The 20347-nt window shown below is 38.3% G+C and overlaps 1 protein-coding gene across 1 annotated transcript in view; it reads left to right on the forward strand.

Moving 5' to 3' along the window:
* The window catches only part of slc6a17 (solute carrier family 6 member 17), a 32847-nt gene extending 24832 nt beyond the window's left edge, over positions 1–8015 (forward strand). Inside the window, exon 12 of the mRNA XM_015342741.2 lies at positions 174–8015. Coding sequence (XP_015198227.1) covers positions 174–545 — 372 coding nt within the window. The 3' untranslated portion in view covers positions 546–8015. The remainder of the gene's footprint in view (positions 1–173) is intronic.
* Positions 8016–20347: the final 12332 nt, after the last annotated feature.

Consider the following 20347-nt stretch of genomic DNA (forward strand, 5'->3'; position numbering starts at 1 on the left):
CTGAGTAAATATTTCAAATATCGCAACACCAGCTTCTTTTCAAGTTCTGATAAATACATATGAAGTTTAGTTAATTTCCAACACCTTTTCATACTCTTTTTATTGAAAACAATGCTTTTTTACTCTTTCCCATGCCTCACTCTCTCTTTCTCCCTGCTCTGAAATCCTTCCAGGCGAGTGAACGCTTCCAGGGCTACCCTCCCTGGGCACTGGCCATGTGTTTCACCCTGATCGCGGTGGCTATGCTGCCCCTCCCCATCGTCTTCATCGCCCGGCAGTTCAACCTAGTGTCGGATGGCTCCAACAAACTGTCCGTCTCCTACAAGAAGGGCTGCATGATGAAGGACATGTCCAACCTGGAGGACAATGACGAGACCCGCTTCATCCTCAGCAAGAACCCCAGTGAGGCGCCTTCCCCCATGCCTACTCACCGGTCCTATCTGGGGCCCGGAAGCACCTCTCCTCTGGAGATGACCAGTGCTGCGCCCAACAGCCGCTACGGCACGGGCTACCTGATGGCCACCACACCCGAGTCCGAGCTATGATTCCCACAGGCAGGTCAGCTTCTTCCTTACAAAGAGTACCACCATGCCATAGGGTTCCTCATACCTTAACCACAGACACTAACTTGTAGTTGAAGAGGAGACCTCAAAACCTGGAGCCAAGGGCCTGTCTCTGTCTCTGTCTCTTTCTCTCTCTCTCTCTCTCCCTCTCTCTCTCTCTCTCCCTCTCTCTCTTAGCAGCTTCATGGAGTAAATCTTTAAAAAGTCTAGATTAAGGCTGTACCTAGACTGAGAGAGTTGTGTGCAACTCTGCTCTCACAGTCTAGAATCCTTTTGTGTTTGTGGGGATCTATCAACTGGTAACTGCTTTAAACCTGCAAGTAAAATGCTAATTAGACCCACTTAGCTCCAAGCAAGAAACATGACAGATCACTTCACCCAAAAAGGCAGTGAAGAATAGGACTGGTTAAAATAAATGACAGAAAGAGAGAGACAGGTAAGCTACTGGGAAGCTAAGGTTTTTGTGCTGTACTGCTTCATCTTCAACCCAGGTTAGAGCTAAATCACGCCGCTCCTGATAGGTTTCAACTGCAATGTCAAGCCAGTGCAGTACAGGTTAAGGTGTCTGAAACACTACAATGCTTTATACTGGACAAGATTCAAAACAATAATGCAGTATATTTTTGTAAGGGTAGCTGAAGCAGAAGAGGGCCAAAAAGCAGATTATGGAAGAAAAGAGGATGTTTAAATCCTGTTTTCTTTTTCCCACAAACTAAAGCTGTAATATACAGTAGAGTAGGTAGGAAAGTATGTGTTATATAGTAGGAGACTCAGATAAAAGCGGTTTTTGCTTTTCTATTCTGCTTCAGGGAAAAGCTTCATTAAGTTGCCCCATTGAGCTAAAATAGTTTTTAGAAGGCAGGCCTGATTGTGAAGGAAAGCATATGGAGTGTTAATGTGCTGTCTTCCACAGTGACAATTATTTTCCAAATATCTGTTTTTCAGTACCTGTCTAAAAATGCAATTCAAGTTTCCATCCATCCATCTAACACCTCTCCTGGGTTCACATTCACAAGTAATAAATATTTGGCCTTTAAAAGTACCTGGTTATCAAGGAGCCTGGCCTTCCGTATTAAGGCCTAAGCTGAAAACTAAAAGTCTTGAAGCATGTTGACTGATCATTAGAGGCAAAGGCTGTCTATACTGGAAAACATTAAAGTCAAAGAATCTTTAGATTTACATAAGTTTCATGATTTAACACCAGCTGTCATTCTAGACAACAGTGCAGGTTTTGAGGGGAGATCAAACATCACACACAAGAACTAATTAATTTAAGACCAATTTAGTATAGTAGTCTAGCATGTCAACATTTCTCTTGGAGAACTTTTTGGACATGATCTGCAGTGTCATGTCTATTAAATCCTGCTGTCTTCCTCTGGTTGGTGGAAAGGGCACTGCTATTCTATGGATACAGACATCCTGCACAACAGCATCTCAAACCCTGTTAAGCAGTAGTTGCACTTTGACACAATATGGAGACAAGTCAGCCACAGAAAAAGCAGCATGAATGCCAGGGCAGGAAAATTAGGAACACTATTGACTACTGTGCAAACCATTTCAAGCAATCTTGTTGGAATAATGTCTGCAGACATATGGAGTCATTACAATACATCATTAAAAAAACTTATTTTAATATCTACACCTTTCTCAAGTTGCATAACAGAAAGCTTTTTGTTTTGTGCAACAAATTAATTGATTGTACATGAAAGAACCTGCTAAATGAAGAGCTGGAATGGAGATGAGCCAGTGGCTTAAATACTGATTTAATAAGTTTAATTCAATTTCCATTTAAAATTGTTCATTGAAAATAATTGCAAGATAAAGACTATGAAAACACAAATGTTCCAGAAACAAATCACCACGCTTGCCTTTAGCCTTTTACGTTTGATTCTTTATTTAGTAAAAGACATTGATATTTCAGTTGTTGATCTCCTACTATGTAACAAGTGTGTTAGAATAATATTCTAGTATTACATTGTGTAGGGCTTATTATATTGTAATTATCTATATTTGTAAGTGCAGGAGAAAAGGACTGCAGTCATAACTCCTGTTTTAGTTTAACAACTGTGTTAACTCGCACATACACCATCTGCCGTACAGGCACACTGCTATGGTAAATTAATAGGAAAATGTTAAATCATTAGGTAGTGAAGCACATGCTTAATGTATATGATAACCTTTTAGCCTGGAGCTGGTACAAAACTAGTTCTGCATAACAAGGCAAAACCCTTTGCATTCTATAGGCTTCAGAGAATCGTTAGGAAAAAACTGGAGCCAGGGACAATGTAAGCACGGACTGTGGTTGATATTCATAAAACAAACCGAAAAAAAGAGTTTATTAACAGAGCGCTCGTGATTTTAAAACGTAATGTTTTTAGATTGCAGCTTGCTTCCGGTTTAGTGTTGTGCATTTCTATAGCAGATATATTTTTCACTTGTGAGGAATAAACAATTTTTTCTCAGAGAAAAGAGGAAAATTCCTCAGGCTGCTAAGGATCAGTGAATTGCAGGTAATTTACCAAGACGGGATCACTTGATTTTCTTTACTTCACTCAAAGCTCCTGGGGACACAAAGGAGGCTTAAGATGTAAGATCTGAGTATGTTTTGAATCTGAACTCTTTTTAAAACAAACACATGTCTGCTTCTGAGAGCACAGACATTCGATGAGTAATAAGCATACAAAAATACACACTCCTCTGCAGACAAAACAGAGCATTGTGAAAACAACAAAGGCTGTGTATAAAGGACACCAGACCTTATAACATTCAACTTCAGAGAAATTTATTGTGTATGCTAGCAGAGGTCATTTTTCTTGTAGGAATTTTTAATGTATATTTATTTGGGGTAATACCTGTAGACATACTGTACACTTTATACTGGATTTCATACAGGTGTTCTAGCACTTAGACCATCATATTTATATTTAAATATAATTAAATTATAAACTCAGTGGCAAATTATATAAGTCATTTTAACAAGAATTAAGGAGAAATTATTAGTTTATGGGAAATAACATGAAAAACAATTATTAATGTCTGCATGATATGTCAAACATTGGACATGCTGAAAGATATAGTATACAGTATATTGTGCATGTACAAGTGATTATAAAAAGTTACTCTTCAACAAGGCATATTCAAGCACATATATTTCAGTCTGTGTCATGGATCGACAACATTGGTTCTTTTCACATGCTCCACTCAAAGATTTTGGGTTATCCTAAATTATTGACGTGATCCCCAGCAAATGGGTCAATTAAGTGTTTACTGTATACATCAATTCAGTAATTAAACAAATAGGTGGGGTTAAAGTCTGCAAGTGTCAAGTTTTCCTGATCTTGTTCCAGCCAAGTTCTCTCTTCTCTCTAGTAGGGGGTATCAGCAGGTTTAGAAAGAGGGTGTGCAATTAACACGTACTGACAGTTTTGAATGTGATAGAGACAGGTCCCTGATTATTTCAGTATTAACAATGGAGAGGAAAGGGATTTCCACAGCAATGGAAACAATCCTCTGAAATGGCCTGTTAATAAACTCTTCAAGCTGAGTAAATCACACTAACACTGCCCTGCTTTATGAACAACACAGTCCTGCTGGGGGTGTGCAGATCATCTGCCAAAGGACCCAAAGGGAAACCTTACATGAAGGAACAGCACAACTCATGCAGCTTGTGTACTCAAGCTATTCCTCTAAGGAGTCTATTGAGAATCATCTTCATTTATTTGCTAGCAAAAGTATTTTGCAGCCGTTACAGAAGGTATTGTGATAAAAACCAGCACAGCGAAACTTTCAATTGTAAAGATGAACGGCTCCAAATAACCAGCTTTTGCTAAAAGCAAGGTATGGAACTGCACCAGCTATTCAGGTAAAATCAGGCTCATATGTAGTCCAGCCAGGCCTGGATTTATGTGAATTTAAGGGAAGTGAGTGACAGCAGGAGTCTATTAGTAAATCAGGAGGCTATATGTGATTCTCCAAGATGACATGGTTCAGCTCTGCAATATGTAAAAATACTGAATGTGTTTCAAAAGTATATGAATATAATGGAAACTTTGCCTCTTAAAATATGTCTTGAATGCTTACATCAGGGGTGCAATATTTACAGTTAGTAAAATGGGCTAATTAATGATCAGGGTCTACCTAAAAGACAGGTACCTCCTAAACCTTGATATTCTGCACACCTCTGACTACTATTTACCTTGCTCAGGTAACTGAAAGCATAATTCTCATGAAGCACAGTTTTGTATGGGTGCCTACAATAATAATTTCAGTTAATTTGAAGCCCAATAGTTTAATCAGACACAATGGTATGGAAACGTAAAGTTTTGCTACTTATAACACTAACAATTCCTTGTATTTATATAGAGCTTTTCATCCCAAATGTCTTAAAGAGTAATGCATAATCACTTTGTGCACTTTGCTATGGGCAGAGGCACTGGAATTACTGTGCCACTCAATTACACGTGATACATGGACAGGAATGCACAGCTTCAGTCCTGAAGACGTGCGGCAAAGCAAGTCTTTCAGTTCTGTTTAATTGTCCAGCACCTGAAGTTAAAGTGGTCAAATTAATCCAACATTCAGATCAATTAAGCACTTAAGATGATTCCATATAAGGATCCTCATAAATATGGAATTAAAACTTGCAAACACAGCAATCCTACAAGATTGCAAATGTCCTCCCCTCAATTAAGGGTAATGTCTCACATTACAAACTGAAGCATTTCCTGTTAAATTAATCAAATCCCTACAATGTGAAATGAAACAAGTCAGTGCACAACATAAAAACAGTATATATATATGTAAGTGTACATACTGTAAATATATATTAGATTAAAAGAAACAGTAAAAGCAAATAAGAAGTTTTAGAGAGCACAGATTTATACACAAGCACAAGACCAGCATGGGCTATCCAGCAGCTGCACAATGTAGAATCTAGGGACCACAAGACTTAAAACTTCCACTTAACTGCAAACAGTACATTCCTACAAATGGGTGGAGAGGATCTGAGATTCTCAAGCTCAAAACCCTTTCTTCATAGGTGTGTGTAGACTAACTTAATACAGCAATAAAAATAACCCACATGTACACTGAAAAATAGATAAAAAATCCTGAAAACAGTGCATATGAGAAATTGAAAATGATGGAGTAGGGAAGCACATTAAGAAAATGAGTAGACTATTTCTTTTCCATCCGTATCCCTGTAAACCCCATTGTCTGGTGGCTTTTGTTCCAACTGAGTTCTTGATTTAATAGATTTAACTACTAATGCAATTGTAATCATGTATTTACACATTTTGATGATCCCTACTATGGAGACAAACGAGGATTTAGAGTATTGTGGTGGGGTGCTTAGCTGACGGCCTGAGGTCCTGGTGTCAGTTGTGGCTGGAGCCACACTGAAGCCAGTGAAGCTGGAGTAAGGTTCAGGTAGTAAAGACGGAGATAACCAGGGGCACCAGGGACTGATTCCCTACTAGGCCCCTTGCTCCTCACCTTCTGTCGTGAATGGAAACAATGCCAAGCCCACTGAGCGAGTTTTCAGGAGCAAACCAGAGCAGGAAGACAACACACTGTTCAGAGCACATTCTTATTGGTTGCAGTAGGTTTGGAAAGAAAGTAGCATAGATCCTCTTGCATCATACAAGACATCATAGGATTTTGTTATTTCTTATCTGCCCTTTTACAAGCAACACGAAATATAGCAGAGGTACATTTTCTTACTCTCTTATTTCCTGCTAGGAAGACATGTCTGGTCTACAATCAAAAAGAACAAATCTTTAGCTTCTTTGTTTAAAATCTTAGCATCACAAAAGAAGCCTTTAAATAAATGGCCAATGAAATAATGATTAAGTGGCAAAAAATTCCAGGGTCTCTGCCTCCCTAGCTAGGTCTCGCCCAATAAAAGAAAAACACAATACAAAATTGATGAGTTCCATTTTTTTTAATTATCGCTTATTGATTTTTTAATGTGATGCTAGAAGCCATGGTAACAGTGATTAAATCAATGACTATATTTCTATTATTGTATATTTAAACTGTATATGTCTGTGTACATTCTGTTAAATTAATAATGAAAACTATCTATAAAAGTGACAAGGTGAATCTTTTCATCCTCTGTGCTGTATATATAAATATCATTGTATATTTGGAGATATTTATATAATTTTTGTAGCCGCCAGTGTAACTTTACCTCCTGGGACTGGTTTGGGGAAAGGGATTAATTATCCTTTAATTTTCAAAGCAAGTGGGGGGGCTCTATTTTCTGGTATTCCCTACAGTGTCGTGTGTATATTATCTAATCTTGTTCTCTTTGTTACTGTGTGGTGTAACAGTGACTTTGGACCACTTGTAAAGCAATTTCTGTTCTCTTCCCAGAGCATCTCTATGACAAATATATACATACTGTATGAATGTACATACTGTACATGGATATATAAATGCTGCAAACAGTACATAATGCTATTGCAATTGTGGTAGTAGGTCTCCGAAAACACAATGTCCAAGTAGGCTACAGTACTCTTCAGTTAAGGCTGTTCCAATTACAGTAGATGACATCATTAAGATTTATTTAGTGGACAGTTTGCAGATGGCCCCCTCTTGATGTAATTGATGTGGACAGTCTGAAAAAGTTAAGAGGGACACGGTACATTTGAGTGAAATGTGAGCATATTCCTAAAGATGAAATTGTTTAACAGGATATTGGTCTTTTCCACTCCTCCAATGTTATACTCGTATCTAGAAATGCACATGAGGATTGCTGTGATTACAAAGGGTTATTCAGCTTTCCAATACAGTTTTCTCAATGGCAGGAAAGGGTAATAGGGAACAGCTATGCTGTATTACTCTTCTAATCCTACTGCTGCTCATTATCACCAGACTATTCTACATCTTAAAATGTGTCCTTTTTAAAGACTTAGTACAGGTTAGTTCTCACTCCATGCAAACCAATAATTACAAAGCAATGTTATCTCGTAATAATAAGGTGAAATTAAGAACTTAGTCGTGTACATTTCTGCATATTTTGGGGCATTTGTGACATGCAGTAAGCATCACCTGACGGCAGCATTCAAAGCTGTGCAACAGCAATAAAGTTGAGCAAATGCAGGATGGAAAGAAATGGAGCAGCAGAGAGATGTTGAAGCTGCAGCAGGGAGTGCACTGGGAGGATAGAGCACCTCACTGTGGCCAAAGTATGTAGCGATTTGTGTGGTGTGTGTGTGTGTGTATTTCCTACTGGTTAAGTGTATCGCGGGGCTTGGCAAAACCCGGATCTGCCATGATCTCTCGCTGTAAATGTTAAAGCACATAATAGTTGTCTTTCCGAATCAAGATGAGTATTCCATAGTTGGCGTCACGATGACTGTACAGTATTTAAACTGCGTGTGAAAACCTGGAACACTTATGGATATCACCAAAAATATCAATAAAGGAAAAAATATTGCTGTTCGTATTCTCGTGGGGTTCTGTCACATTTATTGTGTTTTCTGACTCCAAGCCACTCCTTTCTATGGGTGAAATCAGGAAGCTTTAGAGCAATGGTGTGCAACTCCAGTCCAGGAAGGCCACAATGTCTTCAGGGTTTTATTCTGCCTGGGCTCTTAATGACCAAACTGAGTTAATCGTTAGTTTAATGGGATCAATGTAACACTTGCCAAGGGTCTTCTACTGCTGTTGATTTGAAAACACTGAGAAAACCTGATGGAATGTGGCTCTCAAGGATTGTGTTATGCTCTATAATATTCATGTATAATATGTACATATTGTTCAGGATCATAATGTCCAGGATCTTGTCAAAAATAGTGTCACAAAAACCATTAAACACCAAAGCTCAGAATCTACTAAAAGCAGTCAATCTGAAATAAGTAGATGAACTACGTTAACAGGAGCAAATAAGAATATGATTCAACAGCACAGCAAAACCTGTTGTTTTTCTAAATACACATACGGAAAAAATAAACCTTTAAAATATGGTTAGAGATTACTGTAATAGACTCAAATTCCATTTTCTTGATTGTGACAGTAAGAAGTATGCATTTCATCAGTTAAGAGGTGAGTGTTTTAAGTTTTACACAATTAGACACTTAAAAGATACAAATCATAAGCTGTATGATGCTTTCTTTCATCTTTTACTAACAAATAAAATAGTAAAATAGATTACTTGCTGTATGACAGCAGCCCTACACTGAACTTGTTAACAACTTGGCATGATTTTCATGTCCGATATTTTCTAAAGAGATGTTTGATTAATAAAAGTGGCAATAGGGTAGTTAGGGAAAATAATGCATTGTGTTATGTATGATTTTATTGTCTAAAATTGTCTAAACACTTTGTGATTCAAGGGATGCCTTGAATCCTAAGCTCACCAGTCAGGCCTGGCAGGCTACAATTTTTGGAACCAATCAATACACTGCACGAAAGCAATGAATATTACACAGCAGTGGATTTTACTACACTGCTGCAGTGGTTAGCATGTTTAAAACTTCATTAATACCCCCAATTAAAAGAACCCCAGTGTCCTGGATACATTACACCCTGGGCTTGTACAACCTGGCCGCACCAAAGTTCAACTGCTGAAGCACTTTCTCACTTCTCCTGACCTGATATATGTATAATGAGCCTGCTGTGGCAGAATACCCATCATGCACCCCCCTCTACAGTCGTGAGTGATGTAGGTCCCACCCTATATGCAAGTTCTTTAGGATTCTAAGGGATAAGAAGTACTATAAAAATACAATTCTTCACTTTTATTGTGTTGCAAATACACAAAAAATCCTAGATCAATGTTTGAAATGCTCAGACAGTATACCAGCTTGTTATTGTGTATCCTAAACCTTCTTTTACTAGCAATGGAAATTGATGATTTCAATGACTGAACCCATGTTTTAAATGTGTATTTCAGTCTGCAATATACAGTAATCCGCCTGTGCTGGGAGGCTATTCTGGGGTATTTGTGGCATTAAGGACAATATAGTTTCTGCAGGATTCTTTCTCAGCTCAGTTCTTTAAAATAACCGGAGAGTTCTCGACTTTTTTCAGCTGTTTAAGGATGTTAAACCTGTTTAAGAAGGTTTAAATGTAACTGTAAAAATAAGCAACTAGGAATCTGCAATATTCCTGCGGCAGAAAACTACAATAGTAAAGGAGTTCCTCATTAATTATTAGGACAATCAAGCACCAGAAAGTCCAGCTGGAATGTAAATATGGGTCAGAACTAAGAAAACCATGCCTTAATGTGCCACAGCTACAATATTAAAATGATAATCCATAAATACTTTCACTGCCATAGTTCACTTCCAAAATACAGTACAGTTTGGAACTATGGCATCCAACTCAAATTGTTTTATTTCGTAAACCTAAGATAGCACAAGCCAAGATGAATTGCAATAAGGAGACTGCAACACCACCTATTCACTCTAGGTGGAGCATTTTCATACGCAAGAAAAACAGTAAGCAGTTTTCTTCCAGGATTGTTTTGCTCCCAGCACCTATACTTCAGAACTAAGATACCATTTGTCTTCCACAAACACATTAAGAGAAAGATAAGGAACAATTTTGAAATTGTGTATTTATTTCTGTAGCACATGAAAGACATTGCTAATATAAAATGTTTTTTTTAGATTTATTTGGACTATTTAAGATTCAAATGGTCTTCAGTGTTAAATGTCCTTTTATACGTACTCACAAACTGAATGAATATACATAAAAACGGATTCACTAAAGTTCAGAGGGCTAGACAAAACTCATAGTATACTTTTTAATGTTGCTGCAAGCTAGTCTGTCAAGATTCACTCTAGTGCATATCTACTGAACAATTGCGAGTGTTAATTATCCTGTTTGTCCATGGCACCGGCCTCCAGAGTCACCCCATTCCCTTAGCAACCAGTGATACATATTCAAAGGCTTAAATTAGCCTAGGAGTATCAAAGCAAGGCTAAACAATCTGGCATATAACAAGGAAAGTCCTAAAACACAAATGAGAATGGATCACCAGACATGTATGTTTCCATATATATGAACACATTTTTAAAAATGTGTTTTTGAGAATCACAGCAGCCACCTGTGATAACCTATACAGACCCCTAATACAGAACATGTTCAGATTTCAATTTTAGAAACCTGGATGAATGTGCAGTGGCGTCTTAAAACCTCTGTGAGGTGCTGCTTCCACAGAGTCGTATTCAATGTTTTCATTTGACTTCCTGTCTTAATGCAGAGTTTTTGACAGGGGCGTTCAAGGAAGAGACACACATCCTGAATGGTTCTACACACTTGTTGTTCAGGGGAAATGCAGCCTGCTTGATAGATGAACTCCTGACAGAACTCTGCTTGCATTCAATAAAGTCCAGAGAAGCCGCACAATTTGATAAAGGACACAAAAGACAAGTGTCCCAAAAATAAGGAGCTATTTAATACTAACCCAGTGCTGGCAAAGCATCTACTTTTGAAAACTTCTCATACCCAAACTTTACTTTTGTGTTATATTTCACCAGCTTCAGCTTATGTTGTTTTGAAATCAAAGAGCTAATCTTTTAAACGGTCTAGCCACCCTAACTACGTCTTAACATGTATACTGACCAAGAGGACCAAGTCTGTTCCACTTTTGGCCTTGAGGGTACTCATGGTGTATGAACAAGGGAGTGATACAAATTACTAGTGAGATAAAATCCTTAATTTAACATTTCAGTGAAGAAAAGGCAAAGAAAGGGAACACAGACAGGACAATAAAAGGTGTTGGCTGGAGTGGGGAGGTGTGGGTACAGTCTCACTCAGGCAAAGAGAGAGATACACATCCACATTTTGATGCCATTCTTCTTTCTCAGCCTAGATCAACGCAAAAACTAAATAAATACATCACACTCAAAAATGTGTGCTCAAACAACAGAAAAAACAGTTTTAGAGGGGAGGGTGCTGTCAGACAGGGGCTTGCAGAGGTGACCTCTCCAGCGTCTCCTGAGAAACGTGCCGGCGTGTTCTGGGCAGAGACAACCGTGGAGAGGAATGCTGATGACTTTCGCGTGCTTGCCTGTCTCGAAGGCACATCAGCCCTCCACTAATGTGCCGTGGCTGAGCTTTTCGCAAACCTAAATCAGGGGAGCACTGCCACGCCATCTGGGAGAGACAAAGCTGAATACTGATCACTCCATCGCAGACTTCATGCTTAATGTCAGTGCTGACCCCTCCCTGAGATTGGGGCATACCTTTCTGAGAGCAAGACTGAACTAGAGTGTGTGCTTTAGTTGCATTTTTTAACAATTCCGAATAACCACTTATTTCTGTTTTTTTTTTTTTAATCTGCTAATGCATTTTGGAATCAACAATTCTTATATAACTTGGCTCACTGGCCCTTCCACCACAACAAGATAACTGAAGACTTGTCTTGTCTTGTTCACTCTGTGGCCCTGAAGAGCCACATTTCAGAACGGTTTATAGGTTACCCTTAAGTCATCACATTGCAAAGACATTTCATTTTGGAATACAAACAAGCACAGGGAGCCCAAGATGCACATGTGGCCATACTATATTGATCAAAACACACATTACAAATTGATAACATAAGGGTGACCTGTAAGACCCACTGGACTGTGGCTCTCCAGGAACAGGACTGGCCACATCTGAACTAAGGCAGCACAGGGAGGTCAGAGGCATCACACACTGTAAGGCTGCACATGTCTCGCAAAGCCTGAGCACAGGCAAACTAATTCGATTCCAATGGTATGATAATGATTGTGGCCCACCCTTTTCAGTCTTTACAATGTAAATTTACTTGCCCTGATTATGATCGGGTCTATCAACATATTGGATTGTTTTACAAATATTTCAAAAAGTCACAAATACTGTATGTCTAATTGTCTTTTTTCTGTAAAGTATAAATTCCTTGTTAGTATCTAGATTTACTGAAGCACTTGGTGTTTGAAAACAAAGCATTCATTTGCAGTACCGCCTGCACATTCTAGTCACTATTACAGTAATTACCTTATTTTTGGCACACACTAGTGATGTTGCCCAGTAATTTACAGGCCCACAAATATTAATGTGCTCCTTTTTTTCTCTACCATAATGTCAGCTACCTTATACTGTACAACAACTCTTTGGAAACCTAGAATGTTTTATCAACTGCAATATTTTGCAGCTGTATAATACATATTACAGTTAAGAGCATTTCAGCTCAGGTTTTGACAGAAACTCAAACATATAGTTTCTGACTACAAATTTCATACAGTAAGTGTTGCAAATGATGCTTCATAATGGAAAACCTTCTCCTTCCCACTAAGTGTGTCTGGTCTATATTCTCAGAGACGCACTGGCCATTAGAGTCCGATGTAAAGCAATTTAGCTCCAAATGTCAGCAGAAACAAAAAAACAGAGGAAAGATTAAATTGCAGTCATTAATGTGCTGTAACCAACTTATATGAGATCCTTCAAGTGTCATTTGTATGAAGATCTGTAGCTGCAATAAGAAATTGGTTGGGTGGAGAGACAGGAAACAGAACAAGAGCCATTATACTTTTGTTCGCAAAAGAGTATCAGATGCCTGTGAAATAAAACATGCAGATTATTTCCATCACTGCAGTCTTTCTCAATGGAAGACACTAAAATCAACAAGTTTAAAAAAACGCCCTAACTACAGTTATTTGATAGTAACTTAGCATAATGAAACGCAACTGTTTTTAATTATTTAAATGATATTTCAGATTTCAACTGAATTAACCAATTTAAGGAGAAAGAGGCCAGTGCATGTGTGAATTCAGAAACAGGTTCACTGAACAACAGAAGCTATATGACAAAATAACCAACAAACAGAGATATTATACAGTATCAACCACATAACACACTAAAATGTACTGTAAACATCAATAAAGACCTTATATTCTGATAATACAACTTTTTAATTTCTAGTATACCCTGGTGTGTTCATGTCAAACCTGCTTATTTCCTTATAAATAGTCGAACAATTTCACCAGGGGTATGTCATTAGTATAATTAACATTATACTGATAAAATCAAATTTCTCACCAAACTGTGTAAGTTTTACAAGCCAGATCCTTATGGACTGCTCCCCAGTTTTTGAATCCCTGATATACTGTAATCTACAACACCTTATCCTAAATTTCATCCCTCGGTTCGTCCTATCTAAACAGAAAACAATAAACGTCTCCTCTTTTGTGCCTACTCAATTTTTTTCTGCCCTCTAATGGTCAAAGTTAGAACAATTCAGAGTCAATCAAGGATCAGATATATGAAACTTCACAGTGTAATTAAAGATGACTATTTTGCTCTTAACTTATAGTTACCACATTATATGTTATCTCTAATGTTTCACACATTGAATGCTTTTTCACAGTGTACATGTGAGTAACAAAAAAACGTTTTTTGCCTTTATTTGTTTTAATAATTAGGAGTCAATTTAAGGTAAAAATGAATGAGTTGGCATGACCTGTATTTCACTAGGAATGACAACACCCAAGATCATGAAAGGATTATGGAGTGAAATTGGGATGCAAGAGAGAGAGACAGGGATCTCGTAGGTATTTATAGCATTTTGGGAGATGGATTATAGGATGTCGGGAGAGACTGTTAATTACTGATGGTTGAGGCAGATTGAACTTGGTTGTTATCATCCCTCCAGGATTTTCATTATAAACTCCATTTCTAATTTAAAATAACGAACTTGCTGTTTTTTTTTAAAGAACTGCATCCAAACCTAAGGCTGGAAAAGGAGGGTATGAGGGAAATCACCTTGGCACTGCACTGTCTTATTCAAGACATCCTTACAAGCAGCCACAGGGTGTGATAAAGTCAGCACTGTTACTGGCCAGGCGTCTTTCCAGAGACGAGAAGGCAATTTATTTGTCTTGATTCTGTAAAGTCTTACTTTGCTCCTCTTTGTGTACATTACTGTTTGCAGCACAGTGTGACAGCACAGTTTACACTAGAGCACAGCACACTGAAAGACTTGACACTTACTGAAGCCCAAACAAGGTGCCCTGTAATTGCACATCTGAGTACTGTACAGAGCTCAGTATTTGGAACATGGTCAAATGCTCCACGCATGATCCTCTTTGCTAATATTACTTATTTGCTTAGCTAATGATTATCTGAGGCAACAACATAATGTGGGTTAAAAGAATACTGTTTTTTCACAAAACACAATAAATGAATAATAATAATAATAATAATACATTATGCTTTTAATGGAACAAACATCAAAAATCCAATCAATTACCATGATTGGCGTTACAGTAAATAGTAGGCATGAGACTTAGTAGAAATGAGAAAATTTAAAACACTGCGCTGAAGTCTTCCCGAAGAATAGCCTGAGTCAAGTAAAGCTGGGAGTAATAACTGATAAGGGTAAAAGGGGCTTGTTTTCCGCACTCTGATCTCTGCGACTCAGATCAGGGTAACCCTTTATGAAGAATTATTAACAAATGTTCCCTCTGTGCACCTGAGCCACATAGCTCAGCAATTAGCAACAAACCTGCTGCTCCCAAAGGTCCTCCAGCCACAGGGAGTCTGAGCGCTCTTGAGAGCGCAGGAGGGTGAGATCACTGTGGCAGGCTCATTTCACATGGTGAGTCCAGTCACACAGACTGCAGGGTTCCATTTGGTAAATCGCACAGAGTGCAGAGTTAGAGTTTAGGTCAAGTATAATGGAGTGTAAGGATCAGGCACCCACACTGTTACAATATGTAGTTTTTTCAAGAACTACATAAAATCAAAATGATTGGAGACAGTCTTTGAGATGATTTTTACAAAGACTATTATTTTGGTTTACATGGCCATGGAGTCTGCTTCTGGGCAATGACTCCTTCAGTTGCAAGGGGAGAATGAGGACCTGTACCAGTATTTGTCTAACACAGACATGTGTAAGAGCCATACAACTTTTGCGTCGGAGGAGAGTTAGTGCTCACTTGAGAAGCGGCTCATCTCTCATTGATGGTAAGAGTCAGTGTTTGGTGAAGAGCTGAGGTGATCCTGGCCATATTTAATTTAATTAATACCATACAAGTTTTGTAACGGAAGGCGTGACAGCATTTGATTTTTCTATTTTTCAGCTATTTTTTTTTCAATGACAGACAGGACAATAAACACTCCAACAGTTGAGCCCCTGGGATTAGCCATAAACAGAATGTTTTCTTCGCACACGTTTCCATTTTCAGACTCCAAGATGCGTCATCTTGCCTGTCCTTCGTCACTCAAAAGCAAAAAGCCTTCCTCTTCTCTGTTTCCGTAAACATAGCGGGTTGTTTTTCTTAAGCTTGGAGCCTGTGTGACTCGGAGATAGCCTCGGCAGAAACAAATGCACTAGAGCACTAATAGCATTTCCATCCTCGCTCTTAATTAAAGAGAGCAGTGTTGGGTGCTTCTCGCCCAGCTGTTTTTTCTGGGCCGAGTGTGAGAAGAGAGAGATACAGAGTTTGAGGGCTTCCCTTTTCCCACCAATTAATGACTCTGCTCGGGAAGAAACTTCCAGCCGCCATCGTTTTTCACACTTACATCTTTCAGTGCTATTTCCTTGCAATGTTATTGACAGGAAATGGTTTTTAACATGTGCAATTAGGTGGCTGAAGGGCTCTGGGGAAAAACAAAATTACAGGCTCTCTCGTTCTTTAATCCACCGTTCAAAATGTTTCACTGCTGTTGCAGATAAGATGTTCCACTTTATGTTGAGGATTTCCTTTGTGTTTCTTTCATTTCACAGTAAAGTTTTTACATTTAAAATAGCACCTTTTCATCTTCCCTCAAAACAGTAGTAATTTCAGTCTTATAGAGAAAAAAATACAGGAAAAGATGCCGTTGTCCATTTTGTGTTCGAGGGCCTATGGTCACCTATCTTTAATACTGTAGGTTCAGACTTTCTCGTGTTCTGCTTCTGCCTCTATGTCTTCAGATTTCTGAGTTTCAGATTTCAGAGTTGGCAGATTTAATATCCTCCACATTTAGAACACTTCAGTCTCCACATCCTCATCTTCCTCAGGCATGCATTCAGGGTCTGGGGACTTGTGCAACACATTCAGTGGCCTTCTCCGTTTGCTCTTGACCTTTCCCTCCGACTCATCTAATGTTTCTCCTGACTCCTGCACTTTTATGATTCATTTTGCTGCCCTGAAAAAGATGAAATCTCCAATTGCTCGCAGCTCCCAGTTCAAGACAAACACATTGTCGGTCTTTAGTGAGACAAAGGTGTATTGTGTCTGCAGGCCACCAGCCAGTCTATGCAACTATCTGGGTTGCCAATTCTTAGGCATCCAAATGCCATGTATGCTGCCATCACATACACCACTGAATTAGCCTTGCCAATGAGCAGGGAGAGCCGCGGGAAACAACTCAAGAACTCAGTGCAAGTGATGGAGTACTGGGCTGCTTGTTCAAGTATTCTGGCTTCTGTGGTCTCATCTCCAGAACAGTCTTTCAGAACCTTATCACTAAACTTTCTATATCCTACCTTCATAACCTTCTCCTTTTCAAGCTCTTCTGTATCTTTCAGGCTCCCTTCTGTCACCACTGCCAACTGCAGCTGCAGTTTGAAGCCTTTTTCACGCTCTTCTCTAATATGCACCTGTTCAATCCTCTATACTGCTCTGCAATCTGAACTGGACAGTTCTTACTGCCATTATATATTTTGTGAGATACAGATTCAGCTTTACAAATGAACCAATATATCCAAAAGAAGAGGGATCTTCCAATGTTGCTAATCTCAAAGTTTAGTATCTCCTAGTAATTATCTCACACAGAGGGTTGTGTCTCCTGATACCATCATACACAGAGTTTAGTATCTCCCAGTAATTATCTCACACATAGTTTAGCATCGATCAGTAGAAATCTCACACAGAGGGTCTTATGATCTCCATCTCATACAAGCCAGTCTTGCCCTCACTGTCTTCACCTTCTATTTCCCTCTCTCCCACTGTCATGTCAGTCTACTTATAGAGTCTGGAGTAGGGCATGGAGCTCATCCCTGCTCCACTCTCTGTGACCACTGTTTTATATCTTGGTAAGATCAAGGATGCAGCCCTTCAGGGGCAGAGTCACCCTTCAGGGACCCTGCCCCCTGTGGCATTACAGTACTCGTGTCATTTAAAGCTCAAGAAATTGAAGATATAGTGTTGCTGAACTACTAGTGTCCCATCCAGGGTGTTGTCCCTCTTTGCACCCTGTGCTTCTGGGACAGATTCCAGGATGCCACAAAATATGTGTACTTTTCATGTTCTGAAGCTCAGTTTATAGAAGGTGCTGCTGTGCATCTCTACTGGAGCACTTAAAAAATGCATAAAGCACTATGATAATACCAATAACTGATCACCAGATTTTTTCAAGTGATTGTTTTTTACCAAACCAAACCCCAAACCAACGTGGTTTGGGTAATTAATTTGCAGTGTTTTGCATGAGTCCTATGTAGGGTCACCTGTCCAGATTTCACCAAGAAAAAAAGACTTGCTGATCTCTGACCTCCATTATGGAAAGCAAAAACACTGGGAGAAGGACACGCAAAGACAGCAGCCTTAGTCTTCTGTAAGCTGTCTAATAATGATTGATTATTATTCATGCAGACACTAAGACTTTAAAAGTAGATGTCTTTGTGATGGATTTATAGATTTTAAAAGACATGTTAATTTCTTTGACACATCAGTGAAAATTTCAAAGCTTAAAAGAAAGATGAGCAATTTACTTTCATTTCTAGCAAGACACTTCAAATGTGAGGTGAAAAGGTAAAACAATAAATGAAAAGGCCATAATAAACCTCTTGGTTATTTGCGGTATACATTATAATGCAGCCTTGAGGGCACAAATCTACGCCATGTCTGAAGCCCCTTTCCTGCCTACAGAGAGCTGCGTATTTTAAACTGTTTAAGCCCCATTTCTCTGTTTATTACCACATTTACACTTCTTTCACAGTCACGACCAAGGCGATAAAAAACATCATGGTATGGTAATTGCTGGAAGGAATTTGATATTGATTTCATCTTATTACATCCTATTTGTTTTAAATGTGCGTTTGTATAGATTAACAACAGACTGGCTTCCCAGTAACACAGGAGTTGTTTCCAATAACTGATTTTTTTGTGTGTGAAAGTACACGTTAGGGTGCTATAAACCAATGACTATCACATTGCTTGCTGCTGTTCACACTGCTTCTGCTGGTAAGTTTTAAGTTTGTGATTAAGGAGAAGGCCTACTCATTAAGGCAGTGTACATCTGCTGGCTTGTTATCAGTATGCCATTATTCATTTGCATTTATTCATTTGATTTATATCTGGCTCCTGATATAGCTAATTTATTAAATGCTGATTAAAATCAAACAAAATGTCAATCCTATCCCTGTGCTACAAAGAACAAAAAAAATGCATTTTTTAATATGATAAAAAAACAGCACATTTGAAATAACTGTGACAGTATAAATATATCAAGTTAACATATGTCTCCACCAACACCTTTTTTATTTTAGATTTTAATGTTAAGTTAGGGACTTGACTACACACAAAGCAGACACCATCTATTACTGTGGTAATACCTACTGATTAGCATGTAATTTCCATTCTTAAAGAACTTGACAAAACCAAACCAAGCAATTATAGATCAATAAATCTAATTTCTATAACATCTAAGGTTATGAAAACGATATACAATACACAGTATATTATTAATTAGAACAAAACTATTGTAGAGTAACATCCACGTGGCAAAATGCTTTTAGAATATAGTTCACATGGGTTTAGAAAAGTTTGGTCGTACTTAATGAACCTGTTCGTAAGAAGAACAGTAACGAACAAGTAGAGGCCATTCAGCCCATCTAGTCCAAAGTTTTGAACAAGCAGCATTAGTAAAGGATACCAATGAAGCATGTGATATGAAATATGTAGATTTTTAAAAGGTTTCTGAATAAATTCCTCATTCACCAACCAAATTCTTGAATTGCAAGTAACTGGCATTCAATGACTTCACTAATTCAATGTACAGTATATAGGTTGAGAGATGGTTAATGGAAAACACGAAGTACAGATACTGTAAGTAGTGAAAGTTCAGTTGGAGCCACGAATTAGGGGAGTACCACAGGGATCTGGATTCAGGTAACTGGCTGTCTTAATTTGTATCAAGAATGTAGATCAGTATCAAATTGAGTTTTATTATGGGCCAACTGATACACCAACAGCACATTTGTTTCATCCTCCTTTTTAGATATATCATCTAAATTCACCATACTTTGAATGAGAGTAATTTCTTACAATTCAATCCAATTGAATTTTTAAATATACAATAGCTCTAGAGACTATCTATATATCAACTATTTAGAAACAATTCAAAATACGCATCTTACCTAATTGCTGCTTTGAGAAAGTTATTTTATGGTGGAGACTTGACACCTTTTCCAGGTATCTTATTTATTTTCAGGAGACATGCGCTTGATGCAGTCATTGGTACAGTCAATGTCAATATCATTCAGTTGTCACTGTTGGGTAGTAATCGTTGATTTTCATCACTGAAGACAGCTATTCTCACAAACATCAAGAATCAAACTCTACCCTAAGTGAGATGTTACACTACATTATACAGTATTTTACAACAGAGCCCATAGGGAAAGGCCAGGGACACTTTGCATCATTATTACACAATGCAGCCCCCTTTACAGCATCTTTGGTTTCACGTTTGCACCCTTGAATGTAATTCAGGGCTTTTAGAAACATCTACAAGTTTTTTTAACCTTTATTCACTCTCCAAATATCATGTTTAATTGTATTTAGTTTCATAGCTCCACCATAAAGTTAAGTCTTTCAATATTACTG

The sequence above is a fragment of the Lepisosteus oculatus genome, chromosome 5 (genome assembly GCF_040954835.1).
Source record: "Lepisosteus oculatus isolate fLepOcu1 chromosome 5, fLepOcu1.hap2, whole genome shotgun sequence".
Classification (NCBI taxonomy): domain Eukaryota; kingdom Metazoa; phylum Chordata; class Actinopteri; order Semionotiformes; family Lepisosteidae; genus Lepisosteus; species Lepisosteus oculatus.